Below are 27,106 nucleotides of genomic sequence, written 5' to 3'. Positions count from 1 at the left end.
ATGGTGGTTAATGCTGGAAAACGAATTTCCATCATTAAAAGGTGTAATTGCCTTTCAAAAGCCATTACTTCATGAGTTTTCTAGCCCCTCTTACCTGTTAGGATTCACCAAGGTTCAAACCCATAACCATGCCAATGTCAAACCAATGCACAACTCTTAGCTAATTCATGTTTCATGATAATTCCTATAAATATAGAATTAAATTATCACTCATTATAATCAAGCATATTATTAAAAATAATAATAAAATAAATAGTATATAATGGCATATATAGGACTTGAACCCAAGTTCTCTCAACACTAAGTACTCTCAACCATTTGAGCTAGTACTTTTCCACATCATAAACCTTAACATTAAATACCATAAAGGCTTCCACTAACTGCATTTATTAATTAATTATTTATTTAATTAATTAAATTTCACGGGGCTTACACATTGGACGCCTTTTGATTCCACACCCTTTGGTGAGAACACCGATCGATCTTTGCTGCACAAGTGTCTACTCGCCCCTCTGACTACAGGCCACCACCTAACAGTCCACACGCAGGAATAAATATCCACGACCATAATCCGCGACACCAAGTGGAGTTCCCCAAAACGAATCGAAGTCCGTAGTTGGCCCCAGACTACCAAACTCAATCAGTTGCACTAAAGATGGCAATCTTTCGAAACCTCATCGTACGAGCCACGATCTCACACACTCCTCCTAAACCACCAAGCTACAACCTCGAGTGGCCACGTGTTACCCCAATACAAGTTACACTCGTAACTGAGCCCTCAACCAAAGCATCACATCATGAACTTCATCCAAACCTGAGTAGAAATCCTCCTCGCGCTCTAACTCTACACCCAAAACCTCACATCATGAACTTCATCCAAACCTGAGTAGAAATCCTCCTCGCGCTCTAACTCTACACCCAAAACCACCTCACATCATGAACTTCATCCAAACCTGAGTAGAAATCCTCCTCGCGCTCTAACTCTACACCCAAAACCGCCTGTTGTGCCTCTCACATCGCTAGGCAGAATATTTTCTATATTCCGTGCTCCAGATACTAGATTAAATATCTGACGGAATAAAACCATCTATAGAAATTTTGTCTAATAAAATGGATGAATTATAAATATCCAAAATAATAGATAGAAATATCGCAAATAGAGCCATTGCAACACCCATCAAAGGAGTAGTTCCCCACCCCGGGGCTACTTTACCAAAGATGCACTAGTTTCTTCTCCAAGGTTCAAACCCATGATCTTCCAATATCAATACAAGTGCACAACCAATTTCAACCAAAGCATCACATCATGAACTTCATCCAAACCTGAGTAGAAATCCTCCTCGCGCTCTAACTCTACACCCAAAACCACCTCACATCATGAACTTCATCCAAACCTGAGTAGAAATCCTCCTCGCGCTCTAACTCTACACCCAAAATCGCCTGTTGTGCCTCTCACATCGCTAGGCAGAATATTTTCTATATTCCGTGCTCTAGATACTAGATTAAATATCTGACGGAATAAAACCATCTATAGAAATTTTGTCCAATAAAATGGATGAATTATAAATATCCAAAATAATAGATAGAAATATCGCAAATAGAGCCATTGCAACACCCATCAAAGGAGTAGTTCCCCACCCCGGGGCTACTTTACCAAAGATGCACTAGTTTCTTCTCCAAGGTTCAAACCCATGATCCTCCAATATCAATACAAGTGCACAACCAATTTCAACCAAAGCATCACATCATGAACTTCATCCAAACCTGAGTAGAAATCCTCCTCGCGCTCTAACTCTACACCCAAAACCTCACATCATGAACTTCATCCAAACCTGAGTAGAAATCCTCCTCGCGCTCTAACTCTACACCCAAAACCACCTCACATCATGAACTTCATCCAAACCTGAGTAGAAATCCTCCTCGCGCTCTAACTCTACACCCAAAACCGCCTGTTGTGCCTCTCACATCGCTAGGCAGAATATTTTCTATATTCCGTGCTCTAGATAATAGATTAAATATCTGACGGAATAAAACCATCTATAGAAATTTTGTCCAATAAAATGGATGAATTATAAATATCCAAAATAATAGATAGAAATATCGCAAATAGAGCCATTGCAACACCCATCAAAGGAGTAGTTCCCCACCCCGGGGCTACTTTACCAAAGATGCACTAGTTTCTTCTCCAAGGTTCAAACCCATGATCCTCCAATATCAATACAAGTGCACAACCAATTTCAACCAATCCATGTTTCATGATAATGTTTACAAATTTAGAAATTTATATTCTCTTATCACGCTCTAACATATCATATAAAAAAAATACTACAGTTAAATAACACACAATGGCACACATAGAACTTGAACCCAAGTCCTTTCACACAATAAAGCACTCTCAACCATTTGATCTAGTACTCTTCCATGTCATGACAATTAAAATTTAATGCCATAAAGGCTTCCACTACCCGTATTTATTTAAATAATTATTTATTTAATTACTTAAATTCCTCGGGTCTTATAGAAGGAGGAATGAGTATATAAACTACGCTTGACACCCCGACAATGTACTGGAACAAAGTTGTTAATAAAAAGTAATGTTAATAGAAAAAAATTCAAATTTAATTTCAACTAACAAATATGTTACACTTGTTTATCAATTGAATTTCATAAAATAAAATAAATTTATCAAAATTTTCAATTCTTTTAAATAATTGTATTTTTTTAAATGTCTAAAATTCAATAATTTTTATACAAATGTTTGAGTTGGTTTAAATATTACAATTTTATAAATTCAAATGTAAAATTGTAAAATCACTTTAAGCAATTTCTTAACAATTTTAAACAAATAAATTTAAAAATTGAAAACAAATTTAAATAAAGTTCAATATAAAATATAATATAAATAAACTTAACTTGTTAAAACTATTTAATAAAAATATCAATTTTAATAAAAGTATTTGTATAAAATTTATACAAAACTTGAAATTTATGCCATAAAGGCTCCTACTACCCACATTTATTAATTAATTATTTATTTAATTAATTAAATTATGCGGGTCTTACAACATCATTATCACATCACACTAACATGACTACGTTGTTTAACCTCAGTTTGACACGTGCAAATTTTATTTATTTTCTAAATAATATTTTTTTTAAAAAGATTAAAAAAACCCACAAAATGAGGCATGCCTCTCTAACATTGTTAGTATATTACTAGCAGAAAGGACATGATTACATCAAATTTTTTAAAATAGGAATAAAAATGAGACCCAAAAAAGGGAATGATTTGAGATTTTCCTACAAAAATTACAAGAATTGGGATGAATGACATTATTTAACCTTTTTTAAAACTTAAAAGATAAAATTGTTTATAAATAATGCATAGTTTAAGGTTATATTGCTCGTTTCTAATATTTAGATATTTGTTTATTTATTTAACTTTTCACTTTGATTGCCAATTTGTACGCTTATAAACTATTCTTACGGAATCGAATATATTATGCGGAAACTCCAAAAACATTGTTGACCTTCATCTTCTAGGTAGTTGTTCTCCTAACGTCGAGTGAGGTTATGCCTACAAAAGACATTTTGACGGTCAAGTTAGAGAAGCGCGTCAATAAGAAATTAATGTAGTGATTAATGAAAACATAATTCTTTACCTCGTGTGACATGTTATTTATATTATTATATTTTGTAAATCCTTAACTGGGGGCTTGCGGCTCCAATCAACTAATAGGCTCCAATTACTTGTGAGGTCCAATCAACTGAGAGACGCTAATTACCTATGGGTCCCAATTACTTGTAGGCCCAATTATCTTATAGGACTATTTACCTTATAGGCCCAATTACATGTGGGCTGAATTACCTGGTATGGTTTTACCTTAGTCAAATAAAAGAGGGTTGGATACATGTTGGCTCAGTAGCACGACATGTACTCGGCTAAGGGTGATTCTTGTGAAGTTCGAGAGTAACATAGTCTTATAGAGTACACCATCTCCTTAGTCTTTACTATTCTGCATGCTAAAGGCTTGTAGTGTTAGGCGTCAATAGTTGGTACTTGGTGGTCAGTCTATAGTTTTTTGTAGTCGACATTTACGACTTTGTAGTCTGTCTTCGGTTTGTTTTGCAAAGAAAATTTGTATTTCGTTGGCTATGTGGCCTTATAGGTATAAAAGCCCCCAACAATGAGAAACATAGCGACAAAGTGGTTATAATGATGAAGTGACAGATATGACATGGTGAAAAAGGTGAGACGGTGTGAAGTTGTTGGCACAATAAATGAGGAAGGCCTAGAAAGTTGTAGAGTTGCGACTCTTGGCCCTCAGATATGAAGAAACCCAATGGTTAAAAGGGGGTAGGCAGGAAGGTGAAAGGTTATGAATTATGGTTATGAATAAGAGGCTCATTTTCCTCAATTGTGTACCAAGTGATTGAGAAAGTTGCTTTGCTGCCAAGACCATTACGAGAGGAGAGTTGTAAGTGAAACCTACTACAAGGTATGTCTCACAATGGTTCGAATATGAGTGTTAGAGAGGGGTCCAATAGTACTAGTAGTGGGAGTAGTCGGTCGTTGTCATCCTCTAAAAGCATGTCATTTAGGGTAGTAGGGGCCATTGCAAAGACAATTAGAGAGACTAGGGAGGATCCTACCCGAGGAACATGCTGACAGTGGGCTACCTCTAAAAAGGGATACAAGTGGGTAGATACATTGGTGGGGGAATATTTTTCAAAGTTTAGGTGGTCTAAGATTTTGAATTCCTTGTTTAATAACACACACACACACACATACACACACACACACACACACACATATATATATATATATATATATATATATATATATATATATATATATATATATATATATATATATATATTGATAAGGGGATGTCTTGGGATATAGTATCCTTGGAGAGGGTGAGCAGCGATATCTTTGTCATGGCCGAGAGGGGTATAAGTAAGATTTTCTTTTATTCTTTATTGGTGTTTGTTTTAGTAACTCCAGGTTCGGTTACCTTTTGACGAGTTCACCATGGATGTTCTTTGTATACTGAATGTTATGCCATCGCAACTTCATTGAAATAGTTGGGGTTGTCTACAGACATTTAGGTAAATGTGTTGAGCCATATATCTGTCGACGTCCTCTAATGATGGACACACATCAACTTGAAAGTCGTAAGAGGAAAATTGTTACGTCAACGCAACAAGAAATGGGAAAGGATAGGAAAAGACTAGGTTTGAGCTGCTTGGGTAGGGGGAGTGTGTTGCTTTTGGGGTCAAGGGTATTGGTTTGGGAGGTTTAGAAAGCCTGATAATCATTATGTGTAAAGGTGTGCAAATACATCTTCGTGAAAGTGAGCTGAAAGTGGTGGAGGAGGTGGAGCCATTGAATGTCTTAGAAACAATTTGATGGATCATTGAATCAAATCGTACATAGGAAAACAAATGTAAAATTAAGAGTATGATAAGATGGAAAATACCTTAGAGATCTAAGAAAATTTTTCAAATATCAACTCAGTCGATGATTGATAGATAACGAAAATTGTTTTAGCGAAATAAAAAAGTTCTTCAAATGAAACAAAAATTAATAATAATATAATAAAGAAGATAATTTTTTTATATTACCTAGTAAATGAAGGTTTATGTTATTGAACACTTCAATTGATAGTATTAAACATTCTCATGTGAAAAGAAAATATACAATAAATAAAAATATTAAAAAAGAGTAAAAATATTCAAATGTAAGACAAAAAATATTTAATTGACATACATCATTTAGACATTATTGCATAAAAGTTTGGATAAGACGAAAAATATATTAGAGATGCAAATGAATTTCATGACAAACCAAACAATAAGAAATAAAAAAATAAAAGTGTATAGATGTGTGTGTGTATACATACATACATACATACATATATATATATATATATATATATATATATATATATATATATATATATATATATATATAAAAGAGTAAGTAATAGATTAAGAATATTTTAATGATTTAAACAGGGACATGGATATGGCGAAGATGGGTATTATGACAATTTGGGGATAGGGACGGGGTAAATATGTAAATCCTCATCCCCATACCCAATTATAAAATTTGGGTATTCCCTTTACTCATACCCATACTTAGTCAATGCGGGTATTCTCTGTTTAAAGGGGGACGAGTTCGAACAATACCCACGGGGGTAAGTTTATTTGCCATCTCTACTTGCCAAGGACTTAGAGAGCCTGTAGGAGAAGTTTGAAAAGGAAAAGGCGACATAAACGGAAGAGAAGAAGGCCTTGAAGGAGGAGAATAAGAAATTGGGTACTTGGAAAACAAGGTGTCTAGATTTAGAGAAGAAGGCTAAGAACAAGAAAAAGGAATTGAAAAAAGAAGTTGCCAACGGGAAGAAGGCTTGGGGAAAGCTTGAGGCCGACATGCTGGGGTTACAAAAGTGTATCATGATTGAGCACACCAATGGTTTTAACATGGCGCTAAAGTAAGTCGAGTTCCAAAATCAAGAGGTGTCGACCAAAGATATTACATTTGATGTTAAAAAGGATGATGGTTAAGGATGTTGAGGGGGATACTGCGTCCGATGGGGAGATGTCTAAAGTTAGCTCGTTAGTTACTGTTGATGCCGTGAATGAAGATGAAGATGTTGCCGATGAAGAAATTTAATTGTACATTGTTGTAGGATTCTGATGTTTGTTGTTGTTTTTTATTTTTTATGGTTGAACATGTGTAGGCAAAGACTTGTATAAACCAACTTCTACATGAATGAAGATCATATTTTGCTAAGTGTTTTATGCTTTCTTTGTCCTTCCATTGTTTATAATTTTTTTTGTTGCTTTGCGAAGTTGCATGGCCGATGTACATAGGTTTTAGTAAAGAGTCTTGTAAACGCGCAAACTCATTAACAATTTTAACTTAGAGATTCTTTGAAAGGTCCAACTAGGATCTCCTGGGTAAGCGGTAGGGAACTGTGTGAAAAAGTTTCAACCAAGATCGCCTAAGTAGACTACAGGGGATTGCGTGAAATGGTTCAACCAGGACTGCCTGGGTAGGCGGCATGGAACTGTGTGAATTAGTTTAACTAGAACCGCTTGGCTAAGTACGTCAAATGGTTCAACCAGCACCACTTGGGCAGGTAGTATGGAACTATGTTAAATGGTTTAACTAGGACCACCTAGGTAGGCGAAAAGGAACTTCATCAGAAACTTTAAATTACAAGTTGTCAAGCAAGTAGTCAAAGATGTGTAGTAGTGGTAACCCTTCATTTTATTCATCTAGTGTCTCCTTAAAATATTTCTGGCCAATACCTCCTTAGAGAAAAAAGATCGGGTAAGGAAATAGTACATTATAGGTTACATGTGTTCAGCCTTGTACAATCAACTAGCTGAAGTAGAATTTCAAATGTGTTACATTAATGTATTAGGTACAGGACGTCCCAAAAAATATTCTAGTTCATAAGCTCCCTTGCCGACATCTTCAAGTATCCAGAAAGGTCTTTTTCAATTGGAGGAGAATTTTTTTTCAGTCTTCCTAGCGTTGTTGGCTAGGCGCCTATACCTTTCCTAAAAAACTTTTGCACTTGTTGGGTGGTAATAATTGCCAAAGGCTTGACTTCAACCATTTGGTAAAATAATCAATGCCGACTAGTTAAAACTTGACTTGGCTCTTTCTTGGAGTAAATGGTTCAAGTATGTCCTTCCCTGACTTCGTAAAAGGCCACGGGGAGAAGACATGTTATAGCTCTTCCTGTTTGTCGTATATGATGTTACCATGCTTTTGGCAGGGTATGTACTTCTTAATATACTCAACACATTTTGCCTATAGATTCGACCAAAAGTAACTTGCTCAAAGGACTCGTGTCGCTATCATTCTTGCATCAAAATGATACCAATAAATGCCTTTATGCAATTCACGAAGGACGTAGTCGGCCAGTTCAATTGTAATAAATTTCAACACAGGCCGATTCTATCCACTTCTGAACAACTTGTCACGTACCAGTGTATACCTGCAACCTTTCGAACCCAACCTTTGTTTTCTCCTTCTAGCATGATCCTAGTCTCTAGATATGGGATGAAAGGTGTCAATCCAAGTTGATTCCTCTTTGTCCACCTACATACACGCGTTGGCACAGTCGGTGGTAGGTGAAGTCAATGTTTGCCGTAATAGGGATTTGTACAACCTTTTATTCTTTGTACTTGCCAACTTGGAGAGCACATTAGCTGTCATGTTATCCCCCTCGAGACATGCTCCAGTTTCACTTCGTTGGAATTATCAATCATATTCTTAACTAGATGATAATACTATAGCAACAAGGTGTCCTTAACTTGGTACTCTCTTGTTAAGTGTCTGATTGTAAGCAGAGAATTAGTTCGGCATATAAGTCTGCAGCCTCCCACTTTCTTAGCTAAAGTTAGGCCTATTATGATGGTCCCATATTCGGGTTGATTATTAGATGTTTTGAATTAAAGTGTAACGATTTCTCAATCAACACATCATTAGGTCCTTAAGGTACTATACCAACCTCGACCCCCTTTGAATTGGAAGAGTCGTATACGTACAAAGTCCACCACTCATCTTTCAGGTGCTTATCACTTTGTAAATCACTAGAAAAATCCTCCAAGTATTGTGCCTTTATCGTCCCCTTTGGTTCATAGCGGATGCTAAACTCTAACAATTCTACAGACCACGAAGACATCCTTCTAACCAAGTCCGACTTCTACAAGATCTTTTGTATAGGGTAGTTGGTCTTAACGACTACAATATGGCTTTGGAAATAAGGTTGTAGCCTTTTTACCGCGGTGACCAAGGACAACGCCACATTTTCCACCATCTAGTATCTGGTATCGGCATCTTGAAGGGTTCTGCTTACGAAGTACATAGGCTTCTATTCATCATCCTTCTCATAAACTAGAGTTGCGGTGACTACGTTAGTCATAGCCACTACGTAAGCATACAATGGTTAGTAGTATTTGGTTTGCATAGGATTGAATGGGATGGGAGGATTTGCTTGAGTTGCTTGAATTTCTTCTGGCATTAGGCGTCCTAAACAAACTTTAAAGACTTCTTCAGTAACTTTATCATTGGCTTTGCTTTATCGGTCAACCTTGGGAGAAAACGAGAGATGGTTGTCAGCCGACCTCTAAGGCACTGAACCTCTTTTAAATTTTTTAGGATTTACCTCAATGTCCCGATGCGTTAGTATGAATCTTAGGAACTTCCCTCCATCTAATCCGAACATACATTTCTCTGAGTTTGGGGACTTGACCACTTTATCATCAACATACACCTACATACTTCTACCAATTAGGTGCTTGAAAGCTCTGCTCATAAGTCATTCATATATTGTTCCTGCGTTCTTGAGGCCAAAGGGCATGACCTCATAGTAGTAGTTGGCCTCTTCTATGATGAAGGCAATCTTCAACTTATATTGCTCGCCCATCAGAATCTAGTTATACCCTGAGTAAGTGTTAAGGAAACATAGCGCATTGTGGTCGGGTGCTCCATCAACCTATTGGTTAATGCTTGGTAAAGGGTAGGCATCCTTACGGCACACCTTGTCTAGATCCATGTAGTCTATGCACATCCCTCATTTCCCATTGGCATTCTTTATTAACACAACATTGGCTAAACATGTTGTGTACCTCACTTCTTTAATAAAACCAACCTTTAACAACTTATCGGCCTCGACCTTAGCAGCCATCCTTCTTTCTTCCTCTGACTTCTTTTTCTTTTGCGAGACCGGTCTAGTTTCGCTAAACATAGATAGCTTATGGAAGGTTATCCTTGGGTCCACATGTAACATCCTAGCCGGAAATTACTTATTTAAACTTAAAATAACCAAAAATAGTAGTAAATTGAAGTACTTTCCCAAAACGCGGGAAAATTAAAACTTTAGTTTATATGCGCCAAAAGCTAAAATCCGTAAAGGCGTTCAATGCTTACCAATATATATATTTATTCATAGTAACTGATTACAAAAATAATCCATGACAAAATTCAATGTAAAATTCCCATGCTGGCCTCACTCTTGCTCTAAGTATCCACATGTTCACTTGCATCAACATTTGCTCCCATGTAACGAGTTACATGATCATCGCCAACACGCAGACAAGGTAAGCTCAAAATAAAATAGACATCACAAGGTACATCACAAGCTCAAAATAAAATAGACATCACTTCTGACCCAAACATTCGCATCTTGCTCTGCACGCCTCTTGATTCTACACCCTTTGATGATTACTTGATCGATCCTTGCTGACATGAGTGTCTACTCGCCCTTTCGACTACAGCTCACCACCTATAGTCTACACGCAGGAATAAACTTGTTGCGGCCATAATTCACAACACCAAGTGGAGTGTCCCAATACAAACGTAGTCTGTATTTGTTCCAAGACTACCAAACTCATCGGGTCATACTGAGGAGGGCAATCTTCCGGAACCCATTCATACGAGTCACGATCTCGCACACTCCACTAAACTTCTAAAACCACCAAGCTACAACCTCGAGTGGCCATGTGTTATCCCAATACAAGCTACACTCGTAATTGGGCTCCTAGCAAAGCATCACCTCAAGACCTCCATCCAAAGCTGTGTGGAACCCTCCATGCAATCCAACTCTGCACCCGAAACAGTCTAGCGCAACACCCGCGTCGCTAGGCGATAATGTGCTTTAGACCGCCTATTTTGTAGCTATTGTCTGGCGGTTCAATCCACACCGTCAGGCGCTACACCAATAACTCAGATGTACTGGTTTATGCATTTTAAGACACATATTCTAAAGAACCAACATTCAAAGCACACAATCCAGATTAATTATTTACGTGTCTATACCCTGCATCTAGTTTCAAATTACAATTTCACACAACATAACTCCCAATAGAAAATTGACCGAAATATATAAAATTGTGGTTGCACCATGAACGTGAAGAAGCCCGTGTGTGTGGTAACTCATATGGTTCTTGCACAAGCACTAAATTTGCGAAGAACTCTCGATGACGTTGCAAACCAGGCCTTCAAGACTCCAAAGTTTTATCTTCATCTCCATACACTTTGACCCAACACTCACTCTAATCCGAAAGGATGAGTACATAAAAAAACTCAAGGAAATAATCAACCCACGTGTACTATGAAATTAGAAAAAGATGAATGATAATTCAACATGTAACTACACAACTTTTTGAAATAAAACGTGATCATTGGGTGTTTACTTTCCCCTTGGCTCCACACTAGAGAATAGAGTATTGACTTTTCTTTTCCAAAATCATGGGTTTGATATGAGAAAAAAATACTATTATAATTATATTTATGTAGTCGCATGATCATGCACCAAAAACTTCAAGAAAAGTAAAATAATATGGAAAATGATACTCTAACTTGGTTTTTTTAACCTGGTTTTTACCCGCCTACGTGGCACTGACACGCGGATATAAAAGTAATTTTTTTTGAAAATAGAAATTGAAGGCACAAGGTGACAGTTCTGACGGTTTCTGAGCCAACTTCGGAAGAAATGGTAACGTGCTGCGGCCCCTTGCGCATGAGGAGACACCACGCGCTATCCATCTCAGTTACCCAAAGTTTTCATTTTTTTCACTGAACCCTTGAAGCAACTCTCAACCTGGTTTTTTTCATACCAAGCGGCGCCTTCAGTGTTGATGAAATGGTGATATTTTCACTAAACCGACCCTGAATGTTGTACAAAAATGCGAAGTTGGTAGCGGAAGCAACACGAAAAGAAAACACCACCAGCGGAAGAAGAGGTAGAACGAGGAGGGTTCGTGCAAAAATTTTATTCGTTGACTTTGTTGTGTTGTTTGTGTGCCTGCTCATAGGTGGAGGAAGGAACCCCTAAAAAAAGTCCGAACTTGGCAAGGGAAGAAGCGGTAGAACGAGGTTGACGTTCGTGGTTCATTTTTAAGGTGGTGTTTTCTTTTCGCCCAAACCATTCGCGTTCGTGCATTATTTCGTTAAATGAGTGTTATAGTGTGAATCTAGGGTTGTGAGGAATAATTTTGCGTGTCGAAAACTGACAATTGTGTTTTTGTTATGAATGTAGACCATTGACCCGGAAGGTGGAACGATACATGATTTTTTTCGTCGGTGTTGGTTGGTTCGTTGTGGTCCCGTTGCAGTTATTTAGGTATATTGGTAGTTGTTTTATTGTTGGTTGGATGTGTGTTGTAATGGTTGATTTAATTCGACACATTTGTTGTTGAAGTGAAGATTAATTGGAGGTGTGTTGTAATTTTTTGATTTAATACCTTTCATTAGTTTCGTTCTTATTTTTTTTTTACAAGACATAAGTGAAGATAGTGGTCCAAGTAAACATAACAATGGTAGTGATGATAGTGAAGGGAGTGAAGATGGTGATGTGGGAGAGTTCAGTGATAGTACTGACGTAAGTTGTTCAGATATAGCAATGGTAACAATGTTTATTCATATTGATTTGAAAGAATGTTGTTAATTGTGGTCTTATGTTGTTTTTATTTTGCAGATTTTGTTCAGGCATTCTTGTAGGACCATATATTTATCGTTATTGAATAAGAACTTAAGTGAGGACCAAAAGCTTTGTATTCAAAGAACACCATTTTGGTGTTTCACTTTGTTGAATGATTCTGTTAAGATAAGTAGAAATGTTCTTGGTGTTTTGTGCAATTTGTGGGTAGAAAGAAGAGGTGGTTTTTTACTTAATTCTATAATTGTGCCATTTAAGTTATTAGATGTTTGTTTAGGCTTAGGATTGAGGATTATCGGAGATGTAGTGGATTTGGATGAAGTCGTTATTGAAAGTGTATGTAGGAACATTTTTAGTCAGAAGAAGGTTACTATTGGGGTGATATATAACTATCTTTTGAACCACTCGGAATGTGTTGGAGTAGATGATTTTTGCAAGTTATACATCTTAATAGGCATATCCGAGTTTCTTTTGCCTAATAGGAATGCAACTGTATTCCCCATACTGTTTAAGATTGTTGATGACTTGAAAAGTTTATGCCAATATAACTGGGGTCGTGTAGTTTACGAGTACCTGGTTGGGAGTTTGTGCAATGCTTCATTGGTTTTGAAGATGGAAAGACATAGAAAACACTTTCATGTTGTGGGTTGTGTTTATTTATTACAATAAATTGTATTTAGTTACATCATGATTAGAAAAGCAGTGATGAATAATGATTTATGTCCATTTACATTTGCTTTATTTGTGGACTTTCAGCTTTGGTGTTTTAATCACTTTCTATTTGTGAAGAGAAAGGGTGCACGCGGTGGCAATGAATTTCCAAGGTTGTTGCGTATGAATATTAAAGTGGGTGACAGTGCTTTAAAGAGTAGTTTGGAGAAGAATGTGGTAAGTGATTTGGGTTTGATTTAGTTAGATTGTTATTTGTTGTGTGAATGCACCTCTTTTTAATTTAAATATTCTTAATTTATTTCACTGATAGTTGCTGATCTTTGTGTGTTAAAGCAAGAACTTCTTCATGCAGTAGTTAGAGAAGCGTATGAAGTGCTTGGTCATGAAGTTGGTCGAAGTAAGAGACAAACTGAAAGAGTAGATGTAGGAACAAGGAAGGTTGAAGTTGAGGTTCTAATTGAAAATCAAGAACGTGAAATAGGTGAACTTCGCCAATCTTTATCCCTTTTAGAAGGAGTTGTTCATGAGAGGAAGACGGAAAGAACCAAAGACTGCGATCCTGTTACTCCTTCTACCAATGTTCACAACGAAAGAGGTAAAACATTTGAAGACCAATTTTATAGCGAAGGTGGACATCAATCACATGAAGCATGGAGCCCATTACAGACTACTGTTAAGCACAATGTTGGTGTCAAAGTCGGAGAAGTTATTGTGGACACCCCAGATGGAAGTGATGAAGAGTTGTCAAAAGATGTGAGCCGTGCAGAGGAACCAATTCCACCACAAAGTAATATGTATGATAGAATGAAGCTTCATCGGCGGGTACGGATTAAAAGTTGCGCATTACGTACCCCTTACACTACGAATGCCCCTAAAAAATCTGGTTCGCAAAAATTATTGTTGTTGTGACATACATGAAGGTTATTTTTTGGTATGATGGGTGAAGGCATTGATCATTTCTTGTTTCACGCGGAAGTGAAAGTTGACATAATTATTTTGTACCATAGTTGTTAAGAAAGGTTGCTGGTTTTTTTGCATGCTTAAGACAATTACTGGAATTAGTGTTTACGGGAAGCATATATGTGTGATATATTTTTTGAATGAATGTAGTTCAAAAATTGTGTATGAAAAAGACATATATTTTGACAAAAAAATGCTGTTGTTGTTAATACCTTATGTTTGACTAATAAGTTATTCTTGAATTGTATGTCAATTAGCTGTTCTAATATTGTGATTTGTATAACAATATGATTTTGTTGTCAATTAGGTGTTGTAATAGCCAAAAAGAAGTTGTGAACAATTTCGGCTGTAATCTCAGTCATTTCGAACTCAAGGAACTTGGTACAAAAATTATTACGTAGAAAGACATATATTGTATAAAAAAAGCCTGTTAATGTTAGGTTCTTTTTATTAAGAAATCTTGGTCTAGTTATATTATGATTTGGTCGAAAAATGTTGGGGTTTGTATAAGCATATTTCCTTTGTGGTCAATAACATGTTTCAATAGCCAAAAAGTTTTTGCGAACCATTTTCCTCCTAATCTCATCCTTTTTGAAAAAGATTGCACTTGGTACAAAAAAAATGAAGTAGAAAGTCATATATTGTATCATAAGAAGCCATTTACTGTTAGGTGATTGTGTTTAATAAACGATGGTCAAAAATTCTTGTGGTTCGCATAACCATATTTCTTTTGTGGTCAATAACAACTATCAGTACCCAAATATTTTTTGCAAACCATCTTCCCTGTAATATCTTACTCTTCGGAGGCACTATACTTGGTACAAAAACAATGAAGTAAAAGCACATATATTGTTTCATAAAAAGGCAGTTACTGGAAAATTGTGGCAACCATCTTCCCTGTAATATCTTACTTTTCGAACGCACTATACTTGGTACAAAGACAATGAAGTAAAAACACATATATTGTATCATAAAAAGGCAGTTACTTCAAAATTTTGCGATCCATTTTCCCTGTAATATGACTTTTCGGAGGCACTTTAAATGGTACCAAAAGAATGATGTAGAAACACATATATTGTATTATAAAAAAGCAGTTACTGCAAAATTGTGGCAACCATCTTCCCTCTAATATTTTACTTTTCGAAAGCACTATACCTGGTACAAAAATAATGAAGTAAAAGCACATATATTGTATCATAAAAAGGTAGTTACTGCAAAATTGTGGTAACCATCTTCCCTCTAATATTTTACTTTTCGAAAGCACTATACCTGGTACACAAATAATGAAGTAAAAGCACATATATTGTATCATAAAAAGACAGTTACTAGAAAAATTTGCGAATCATCTTCCGTGTAATATGACTTTTTGAATGCATTGTACTTGGTACAAAAAAATGAAGTATAAACACATATATATTGTATGATACAAAGACATTTAATTGTCATTTTTGCAAACCATTTTCCCTATAATATCAGTCTTTTCCAATGCACTGTATTTGGTACAAAAAGAATTAAGTAGAAACACATATATTGTATCATAAAAAGGCAATTACTGTTAGGTGCTTCTGTTTAAGAAATTATTGTCCTGATTAATTTGTGGTTTTTATAAGAATATTTTCTTTCTGGTCAATAACATATTTGCAGTAGCCAAATAGTTTTTGGGAACCACTTTGCCTGTAATGTCAAACTTTTCGAACGCACTGTACTTAGTTCAAAATGTGTAATGAAAAATACATATATTGTATAACAAAAAGGCGGTTACTGATACACCGTCGCCCAAAAAGATCAGTTGTGGTATAATATCATCGGCAAACAAAGACTTGACAAAGACCTGTTGTTTGGCAATGTCATCATGTTTCCAACTACCCAAGGCTCCCATCCACCCAAAAAATAGGCATTGTGTTGTACGTTGTCCCTGCGGAATTTGAATACAATATTTACATGGATCTAATTTGGACATTCAAAATTATTTCACTACAAGCACCTTTTTTCAATCGGTTATATTGCAACTTGTTTTGCCACCGACTTTGCTTTGTACGCTCGAATTGAGTGAAACATCACCGACTTGTGCCACATTCAAGTCCTGCAATTTGCATTTTAAATTTCAGTTGTCGTTAACGAAATTGTTTCCACCTCACTCCACATATAACAAAATCATACCCATTCTATATGACGATGTACATCTATCATGTCATTCCACACGTCGTTGTTAAGTGTTGCCTACAAAAAAACAAGTTATATTATGTAAATGCACCGCTAGTTAATTGTGATAATAATAAAGGATTAATTTACGGTGTTATTGGTGCATATTTCAGTCGTCTTTACCACCGACTTCTTTTTCTTTGAAAATTTTTCTACTTTGGATTTCAACCTTAGAGTATGAGGCCCTCCCTTTCGCTTTACTGCATTTAAGCTGCGGACATGGGATGGTTGACATGAATCCGGGGCTGGGAAGGAAGACGTCATCCTCGCGTCAACATTACGAGCATCAGCGCACGGAGTGAACTCCACCGGGTTTCGGCTAGACCTCAATTGCTTAAATAGTTATTCTGTTTCGTCATCAGATTCGCATGCAACATCGGTAATCTGAAAAAATTCCTTGCACAATGCCCGATACCTCTGCATTGTTGGGTCCTTACTGTGGGTGTTGTAAGCTGCTCTCATTGAAGTATATCTTCTTCGTATAAGTTTGCTCCACCGAGGAATGATATACTTCGTGGATATTGTTGTTGCTTCCTCTTGGCCAAGGACGGTGAAACAGTATCGGCAGACGATACCACGGAACTCAAAAAGTTGACATGAACATGTTATTGTGTCAGTTTTGGCATCATAATGGACATCATAATATTTGTTTGCAGATTTCCCATCCCATAATAATTCTTGCAGCACCACATAGTTGCATCCCGAAGGAGTAGCATCCACCATTTTGATTACACAATTCATCTTTGCGCGTAATTTAATTTGTATTTCTGAAAACATCGAATGTGTGTAGGCTTGCTGATATTGTCGTTCAATAAGGGACTGGGTAGCACGTGGGATTGTAGTGTTCAAAGAAGCAAAGTCTGCCTCACATTCTTTTTCAGCTTTGTGACGTAGCGTATTTTCGTACTGTACTACAAACTACTGTAACGTTGTTATTGAATTGATAAATCCATCAAAGAAGGCATTGAGTCCCTCACTTCGTTGTGTAGTAGACATACCAGCCAAAAAATTTCCTTTCAAATAGCAAGGCACCCACCGTTTTCTCTCTTCGTATAGTGTGCCCAACCAGTCATTGTTATCCAAGTCGTGATCATTCATTAATTGTTGCCACCCGCTCTCAAATTGGTGCACATTGAGGGACTCGTAAACCAATGTCTTCAACTTGGTTTTGATAGTTTTGTAATGAGTATATCCTTGTAAATTTTCATGAATACTTTTCATTAAATGCCATAAGCACCACCCATGAGGAGTATTTGGAAAAACAATGTCAATTGCATTTTGCATGGCCCTGCACTGATCAGTTAGAATGCCATCAGGTGACTTATCTAACATGCACCTACGTCAATAGTTAAAAAGCCACATAAAGGTCGATGTATCTTCAGCTGACAACTACCCGCATCCTAATAATATAGACTGACCATGGTGATTGACTCCAACAAATGGTGCAAATGGCATATCATATTTGTTGGTTAGATATGTTGTGTCAAAGGAGACAACATCTCCAAATTCCTCGCATGCTGCCCTACTACGTACGTCAACCCAAAATACATTTGATATTCTATTGTTATCATCGAAGTTAATTTCAAAGTAGAAGTCGTTGTTCATTTGTCTCATGTGAGAGAAGTGTGCCATCAATGCTTGGTCGTCTCCTTCCTTCCCTAGTGCCCTTCTTTGTCGTCCGATATAATTTCTAACGTCACGCTTGACAAAAGGAAGGTTCTCAAATCTGCCAACATCACAAACTAGTGATTGGAAGCTTTTATTAATGCGCACACCTGTTTCATCATTCATATCGAGTGTTCGCTTGACTTGTATGTTCAATTTTTTGTTGCCACGAATCATTCTTGACTTCATAGGGCTTAGGTCATGATTGTGATCAAGTATGACATTCTTTATGTGTCACTGACCTCCCTTTTTAACTACTGTTATCTGTGCACCATAATTCTTGGTTTTTGTTGGTTGGCTTTTCAATTCCGGAGGGATGGTGGACACGTAGTTTCCTTCACAGCTACAAACCAATTTGACAAAGCATAATTTGTTGTCTTCCCCTTTACTTGAACTTCTCACACGGACACCAAATCCACATCTTATGGCGTATTGCTTGTAAAACTCTTTAACCTTGTCGACTGTTTCAAATATCATTCCAACTATAGGAACCTCATCTAATTCATCTTCTTGAGTATGGCAAGCAATAGAATCCGGTAATGTTTCCTACTGGACTATATCCTTGTTCCATAAACTTATTTCGTCAAGTGAAATGGGGTTCAGTACATCGGATGCCGACATTTCGGTTACTTTGCCCTACATTATTAAAAACACAAGATTTGCATGTTTACATAATTGAATATTAGTATCGTCCGAGGTCTAAATTCTTCTGGCAGAATAACAAACACATACAAAATTAAAAAATTGTTGGCCCTGAATCCCGTAGTGGTCAAAATATATCGCTTAACTAAAATAAATGATATGATATGTTGTGATAATTGTTAAAGAAGTAAAGTTCCAATCTTGTAACCCTGGAAAAGTGGACTATGATAGTAAAAAGGATTTTTGGTGAAGTAGACTAAGATGTTATAAATGAGGAGCTTTACCTTTCATCGCCAAGGTCTTTGCGCATTGATTTTAGTTGGTGTGAGTTGTATACGCATGTTAAATACATTGTCGTCGTTGCGCCAGAGTAATAAAGAGTTGTGTAATGATGTTTAGGTAGGTGGAAGAGGAAGTAAAAAGGTAGAGGTTCGCATTCAATGTAACATGGTACACATGGTTTGCTTCTTCGATACGTTAAATAAGGGCATTTTGGTCCACGAAATGCACCGTACATTAAAATAATTTTTTATTCTCCATAAATAGCAGTGTTGAGCTGCAGAATGATCCTGCTCGTGTGCGCTTAACGCAGAGGTATATAAGGAACCTTTTATTCCATCTGAATATACAGCTGGTTTGATTTGACGGCATAATTTTTTTTTCTCGCAGTCGGCGTCCAATACAACAAGGAAATATGCAAGCATTCGGTAGCGGTGAAAGTGGATACAATGTCGGCAATTCATATCTAGCCACCATTTTCAAGGACGGGAAAATGAAGGAATACCATGACGGGGTCCACTTCGAAGGTTCCATTCCTAGTTTGTTCCACATCCCATATTGTTGTATGTTGCAGTTGTTAACTGATCTGGTTATGAAGAGTCTAGACTTGAAATTTGATACGCATATCAACAAGTTATACTTCAGGCAGCCAACCTTGAATGAAAAGGGACTTGTCATGTATCGGGCTATTGAATTATCATGTAATGATGATGTCATATTGATGATTAAGTGTAAGCCAGAGTTTCTAATTAACTGTATTATAGAACTTTTTGTAACGTATACACGCTCGCCGAACCAAATATTTGAACTATTACAAAGAAGTGATTCTTCCACGGATGGAAGGCCAATGTGTATAGAAAGATGTGACTTGTTAATTTATTTTGGAGGAAGGCTTCGCCAAGCCACTGTTGTAGAGTGCCCTTACGGTCATGGGTTAAAGTTTAAATCTCACGCAGTAGTGAGAATGTCTATGCGCAACAACAGCACCTTCCTTGAGTTTGTGGACCAGTTATCGCATGGAATTCGTTATGGAGATCGAAAAGTCATCACAGAAATAAGTTATAGACGTGCAGTTAAAGTTTTAAAGAACAAAATTTACCACGACCTTATTGAAATCAAGTGCGACAATGATATTATCCAAATGATCCAACGATGGAAAGATGTTCGAAAAATTAGGAGAAAAGTTATCACTCCACCAACTGCAGGTTATATCAAGCTTTTTGTACAAACGAAGGAAATCAGGCCACCCACCCCACAAGAATCGTACGAAGACATAAAACCATGATTGTACACAACTCCTTCGGGGGGTTTAGGTATCAAAAGCATGTGGGATTTAAATTGGTGACTGCAGAAAAATAGACAAATGTTATTGCTTTCATGGTTTCGTTTCTGCAAATGTATTTCCCTTCTTTATTATTGTAACTCCTAGGAACTTTGAAAAATATCAGTAAAGACATTGTATTGTATTTATTACATGGTAATCAAAATGGAAGTTTGCAATCCGACAACTTGGTGTAATTGAATGACACTGAATTTGTGTAATTAATGTGTACCAAATCTCGTAACACCCTATTAACATGTGTGGTAACCGCTAGTGTATATTACCCCCTGCCATTCAATGAGGAGTTGAGACTCTTGTACCGATCCGACTTTCCCTATTTAATGCAGGCCATTTGCGGAAACAACACACATTCACTCACGTTCAAAACACCCTTCAACGCTTCTACTAGGGTTTGTACACGTGATAAAACACCGAGATGGCGGCCTCCGTAAGCAACCAACCGAGCAACTTTCTATGGACGTTCACCACGCTACACATCGAAAATAGGATAATGTTCTCCATGCTTCTTCCCCCTCCCACCAGTCCCATATGTCATATTTTGTGCCTTTTTAGCTTCCATCTTTTTTTCCTTTTCAATGACCGTGAATGGATGCTGCAGAATTTTGGCTATGTTTATAGGCATTTTGCTATTGCATATGCCGATGAACTCAGCGATAAATGGATGTTAGTGGATAGCAATGGGCAACTACACAAGCTGAGGTACAACCAGGATCCACATTCGCCAAGACTCACCAAAGGCTAAAGCAAACTCAGGACTGCATTCAACATCCAAGGAAACGTACATGTGCAACTTAGATATTTAAGTAGCAACCAATTTGAAATAATCGTCTTCACATGAAATTGCTCTGATCTTAGCATGGAGCGTTACTTGCATCTTATGACAACGGAGAACGACAACTACATCCATTGCGTGAAGTTGACCAATGAGCAGGTAACCGGGGATCATTTGGTATGTTGGTCGTAAAACCTCACAATTGCACTGCATATTTTTAAGACAGATTGCATCTAATTTTGGACATCGTTTTTTTCCAGGATCTGAACGGTGATATAACTGGATTGATCCATAATAAGAACATTGAGAACCTGATCCTTGTTGAGCAAAAAACTATTGTAACCTGCAAAATTCTAAATTTAGAAACCTCCTACGCGACAAGGATCCTTGATGGTTCCAAGGAATTTTGCACTGACCATAAACTGAAAGAGAGTGATCGAGTGTTGTTTGAGATGTAGATGGCAGGAGATGATGAAGATGTTGAAGTTTTTGTTAATGACTGCATGTGTGATTTTTATCCATCATACAAGCCAATCATCATCGACAGTTCTATGTTAGTTGGCAAAACTTTATTTTGTTATGAACTTATGAAATAGACGTAGCAGATGTCATGTTTTGAGGTTTAGTATGTATCTTTTTTATGTGTATGAAATGGGTCGTATTTTGGACATCTCACATCATGTACGACGATAAAGATAGTAAAACTACAAAAAAACAAGTGTCTTTCTTTACTTATATATTTGGGTTTTTACATTCAGTAATCTACACGCGTCTGACGTAGTTAGTTCATAAGTTATCGTTTCTTTGCTTGTCAATGAATACTATTACTCGCTATAAAATTGTACTGGAACGACTTTAATAAAATACCACAGTTAAGGAATGTGCAATGCAGACGTAGGAACTGCACAACTGCAGGTAACAATATATGGAATACTATTTTTCTTTCTCTGTGAACATAAATAATGTTTTTCATTGATCATTTTGTCCCTGTTTGTACCAATATTTAAAATTCACTAGTCACCGATACACATTGGATAAGTCCCAGTAAAGTACATGTTACAAGTTAAACAATTTCATTATTAGGTCAAGTATACAAGGCAAAAATGAATTTAAAAACACAAATTTCTCAATATCTCAAATATTTTACTTACAAATTCAGCGGTTAAGATTTCTTTCATGCTAATCAACGTGGAAGAAAAGAACATGTTGTAATCGCTTAACTTCCAAACACATCTGTTTGCAATTCTCTTATTACTATCGTGAACAACCGATGTCTACAATAATATTGGTCATTAATTGAGACTCAAATAAATTGATCTTCAAATTTGGTTCCCCTAACTAATAAACACAAACACGTATCGTATACATTGGATGTAAAACAATCATTCGCACATGTTGATGCAACTTCCTTTCATTATGCATCAAGAGGTTACATCCAAACATAACTGTCTATATTCATAAAACGCACCACAATGAAATTATTTGCAATTATTAACATATACCTATCAAATAATATCAATAAATAATAAATTACCATATTGCAAACATAACCCATTGGTCGAAAACCCATACAGTCATGTGTGGACAGTATTTGATCATTTATCACCGCTACAACCCTTCAACAGATCAATTTGAAGTTATTGAAACATGTAAAGAACCGGAATTTAAGTAAACAAAATATTATTAAGTATTGTACTGATAACATACCTATAAGGACAATCTACCCGAGTAACCGTCCGGTAAAGCTTAACCACATCAACACGACCGATACTGCAGTTTCCTTGAATGGGCGAAACCCAGGGTACAATTGGCAACAATTCACTACAATGGACATCATGTTGAGAATATTACTTAATATCTTTTTTATTTAAATTAGTTTTTAGAAAATATTTCAGTTTTAGAGATATGTGTCAGTTTTAGAAATTTGTTACTATTTTAGATTAGGAGTGAGATATTCTAAATATTTTATACTTGATATTTGTTATATTTTGCTCTATATATAGAGTATATCAATAAAATACAAAAACATGTTCCTCCGTATAACATATCACATATATCTCTCATATATTTCATATCTCTCATATTTTCAAAAGCCCTAAAAATCCCAACACATCATGAACTAGGTTGTCTTCATAAATATTATTTGGCACGTCATGCAAAGTTGGTGACTTTCCATTTCCATCCCCACCAACTTGGGCTTCATCCTCAACTCCACTGTCATCTGAAATATCCACCACCGTGTTACCTTCATTTGCATGACCTTCATGTTCATGAAGTGCACCCAAATCTTCACCCAAATCTTCACCCACATCATGATCACTTACATCTGCATTTATTTCGGTATTGGAATGTGAAGTTTGGCCCTTATCATCACAAACATTCTCCTTTTCAACGGGCTTACTTTCATTCCCACTAAAGACCTCAGCCTCCAAAATCTTCAATCTTTTCTTTATCTCCATTATTTCAATCTCATTGCTGTGAAATTTTTTTAACCAAACATCACCCGTATTGGACACCCCAGCTTCGTCACCACTTTCACTAACCTTATCACCACCTTCACTAACGCTTGTAAGATTTAAAGCAACCCGAACAAGTTCATTACTTTGATCTTCTTCAGTCAAAGCCCAATCGAACATCACCTGCAATGTAATTTACTAATGATTAAATAAAATGTTGTTACATTTAAAACTTCAGCAACCCAACTAAATCGATAAGGTATGAAAATTAAAAAAAAAACTAAATTACCTTCGGTTCAATGAATAGCCTTTCGATGCTTGAAGTCCTTAACTTCAAAGTTGGCTAGCGTAATATTCTGGGAAACACTATATCCCTATTATCTGCTCCCAATCCTAACCTCTCAAAAGCCCAAATCTAAAAATAACAAATGTTACATCATTCATATCAAAACACTAAACACAAAAAATATAAAACAGATCTAAAGATTCAAAGAGAATAAAATTCAGCGTACCTGCAAAACCACAACTGACCCTGCCAACGTGATGTTGTGGTCCTTTTTTTTCTGGCTATGAACCCCATATGCACGACTTAATGAGTTAACCAAAAAACTGTGCACTGCACTCCCCCAATTGAACATAACCAAACTGTCAATATCATCTAATATTCTAAAAGGCATATTGCAAATAACTTTTGAATTCCTAGGAAAATACAAGACGGCAAAGCACAACAATATATACAGACGACAAACATTATGTACATCATCATGCTCAGTTCCTATTAGACTCCTAATCATGTTTGTTATCCCTTTAATACATATTCTTTCACCACAAAAGAGTGAACCAACTAACCCACATCCATATGTATCAAATTGTACTTCTTCACCAACTACACCTAACCCCAGACTAAAACAAACATCAACCACAGATAAAGGTACAAGATGCTTCCATATGTGAAAGGATTGTTCACAGTCATCCCATCGCCGAAGTAGCTCAACTAGTAGAGGACTGCAGATATCTAGAGACCTCTCTAACTCCAGACACCATTTGAAAGGGATGAGTCCTATACGTCTTCGGTGTCCATCAGTCAACACATTGTTTATCTCCACAATGTGCTTTGTATCCACAAAATTTATTAGTCGGACCTTCCATTCAATTTTAACAATTTAACTAATGCTCAACAATCAAATTGTGATGCACAATATCAAACACAATATAACAATTAACAGCACTAACCCTGTCTTCTTCATCAACGTCTGGTTTTTTCCCATCTTTTTTCCCCTTTCGAGCCATGCTGCAACAGCAACCTACACAAAATCAAATCAATACACACCAATTAAAAAACCTACAACGATATTCAAAAACAACTTTTACTTTCCCTTACACAAAAAAACCTACACAAATCAAAAATTCGCCTTTCCTCTCATTAACCGGCACCGGCAACTGTTAAAAAAATTCACTCAACGAACACAAACTCTTTTATTATCATAACACCCACACGAGCAAAAAAAATATAAATCACAACTCCATCTTCTTATACAATGCAGTAAGAATGTAATGCAGGAACGCGAAGTGTTTGGGCGAAAAGAAAACACAACCTTAAAAACGAACCGCGGACGTCCTCGTTCTACCACTTCTTCCCTTCCCAAGTTCGGATTTTTTTTAGGCGTTCCTTCTTCCACCAATGAGCAGGCGCACGAACAACACAACAAAGGTCTACGAATAAAATTTGGAAAACCAAGCCTCCTCGTTCTACCGCTTCTTCCGCTGCCCAAGTTCCTTTCCTTCTCCTTCCGCTAACAACTTCGCATTTTGTACAACATTCAGGGTCGGTTGGTTGAGTAAACATATCACCGCTTGTACAAAAGCTGAAGGCACCGCACCGCTTCTTTGCTTCGAGTGGGTTCAGAGCTGGTTCGCACGTTCAGTGAAAAAAGGAAAATGAAAACTTTGGGTAATTAAGATGGATAGCGCGTGGTGTCTCCTCACGCGCAAGCGCACCGCATGACGTTGCCCTTTCTTCCGTAGTTGGCTCAAAAATCGTCAGAACCGTCACCTCGTCCCTTCAGTTTCTATTTTCAAAAACAATTAATTTATTTTCCACGTGTCAGTGCCACGTAGGCGGGTAAAAACCAAGTTAAAAAAACCAGGTTAAAGTATCATTTTCCAAATAATATATGTGATTTTGATATGAAGACAAGAAAAAGAGACAGCAAGTAAAAGTGCTAAGTTGTCCCATCAATCCTAATTATTATCTTAAATATTAATAAATAATTATTTAAGGTTAAGTTTCATGTCTGCACCACCACTGTACATGACACATTCATATGCAAGTCGTGGACCCTACCAAAAGTACAAAAGTTCTCACATTTTAGCATGAAAAGGTTACAATAAACCATGGTTGCACCAAAACACGTAAAGGCCTATGCTTTGAATCCAAAAGTTACCATTTCCCATAAAAAAACTAATGAATTTTAACACCTAAAAAAAAAGAAAAGAAAACATTATAATTGGTTATGCCCTGATGCATTACACCACCACGATAACAATAATGAAAGATGTGCATTCATTATATGAATGAAAACCACAAAACGCGACCCATCTCAGACGAAAACTTCATGCACCCAAACTAGCGTGAACTATGATATGCACATTAACAGGATGAGCTTAGCATAATTTCTTTCTCGATCAAACCTCACACGAAACTCAAAACAACAACATATTATGCAAGCATGAACGACAACATCATTCACCATTGAACATCAACAAGGTAACCATAAACACAACATTATTAACACGTTAAAGACCACTACCAAACATATACGTTGATCACTCATAAGTAAACAAAATAACACAAAGGTTCAGCTCCCCTTACTTGGAAATTCCGCTAAATTTTGATCGACTAATGATCCTCCTTGCTCCAAAGTTGATCTCCCCTCTTGAGACCTTCTCCCAGTAGTCAACACTTATCCTTTTTAATTTGGTCCTTAAAGCCTGATGAAGGATTATTTTGTTCCTTTTTAAGATTATTGAATATGGTGTGAGTTGATTAAGAAAGCTAAGTGAAATCCCCACTGGACATTAAGATAGCATGCTATCTAGATGTGAAGGTTCCTTTCACAAAGCTCAAGAGAAGAAGATGATGGATTGATTCAAAACAAAAAGGAAATGAAAAGCACATAAACCATAGAAAGCCAAGAATAATTAAAGGAAGAAGAAAACATAAAATGGAAAGGAAAGAAATGGTAAAAAATGTGAGAAGCACGCCACTACAAGGCTAGGCTAGAAGCCATGGCAACCTTGAAGATGAGTGGATGTGTGTCGCCACTTGCTATGCAAGATAAGGCTTAAAAGTATTCACTCCCAAGGGAGGAAACTCTCACAAATGGTTGAGACACAAGAGTGTTTTTACTTCAAAATGTTTAACCCTTTTACATGTCTAGGAGCACCCCTTATATAGAATAGTTTAGGGGCCTCTAAGCAAATAAAAGATACCTAAGGATGTCTCTAAAAAAACCTAACCCTAGCTTCTAAAAACTAGGTCAAATAAGGTTACAAAAATGAGAGACAAAAGACCTAACTATGGTGTGTGCAAGGCTAATTTCGTTCTAGCACAAAAGGAGACAAAGAATGTGTCTCATATGTCTCCAAA

At 36.6% G+C, this 27,106-nt stretch overlaps 1 protein-coding gene across 1 annotated transcript; it reads right to left on the bottom strand.

The window, feature by feature from the left end:
* Positions 1-16,643: 16,643 nt before the first annotated feature.
* Positions 16,644-18,092, bottom strand: LOC114180665 (protein FAR1-RELATED SEQUENCE 6-like). The gene is made up of 3 exons (XM_028066967.2): positions 17,720-18,092; positions 17,300-17,626; positions 16,644-17,212 (listed from the first exon to the last, which is right to left on the bottom strand). Exons 1-3 carry the CDS (start codon positions 18,090-18,092, stop codon positions 16,644-16,646), a joined length of 1,269 nt encoding a protein of 422 aa, XP_027922768.2.
* Between the last annotated feature and the right edge of the window lie 9,014 nt (positions 18,093-27,106).

The sequence above is a fragment of the Vigna unguiculata genome, chromosome 4 (assembly GCF_037176805.1).
Source record: "Vigna unguiculata cultivar grain cowpea cultivar isolate G323 ecotype 2 chromosome 4, ASM3717680v1, whole genome shotgun sequence".
Taxonomy (NCBI): Eukaryota; Viridiplantae; Streptophyta; class Magnoliopsida; order Fabales; family Fabaceae; genus Vigna; species Vigna unguiculata.
This window is presented reverse-complemented; position numbering and strand designations above follow the sequence as displayed.

Coding starts and splice junctions, on each gene's coding strand:
- LOC114180665 (XM_028066967.2), bottom strand. CDS start 18,092: ATGAATGATGAAACAGGTGTGCGCATTAATAAAAGCTTCCAATCACTA. Junction 17,627..17,719: donor TGTTGGAGTCAATCACCATG/GTCAGTCTATAT, acceptor GGTGCATGTTAG/ATAAGTCACCTGATGGCATT. Junction 17,213..17,299: donor GAAAGGAAATTTTTTGGCTG/GTATGTCTACTA, acceptor AGTAGTTTGTAG/TACAGTACGAAAATACGCTA.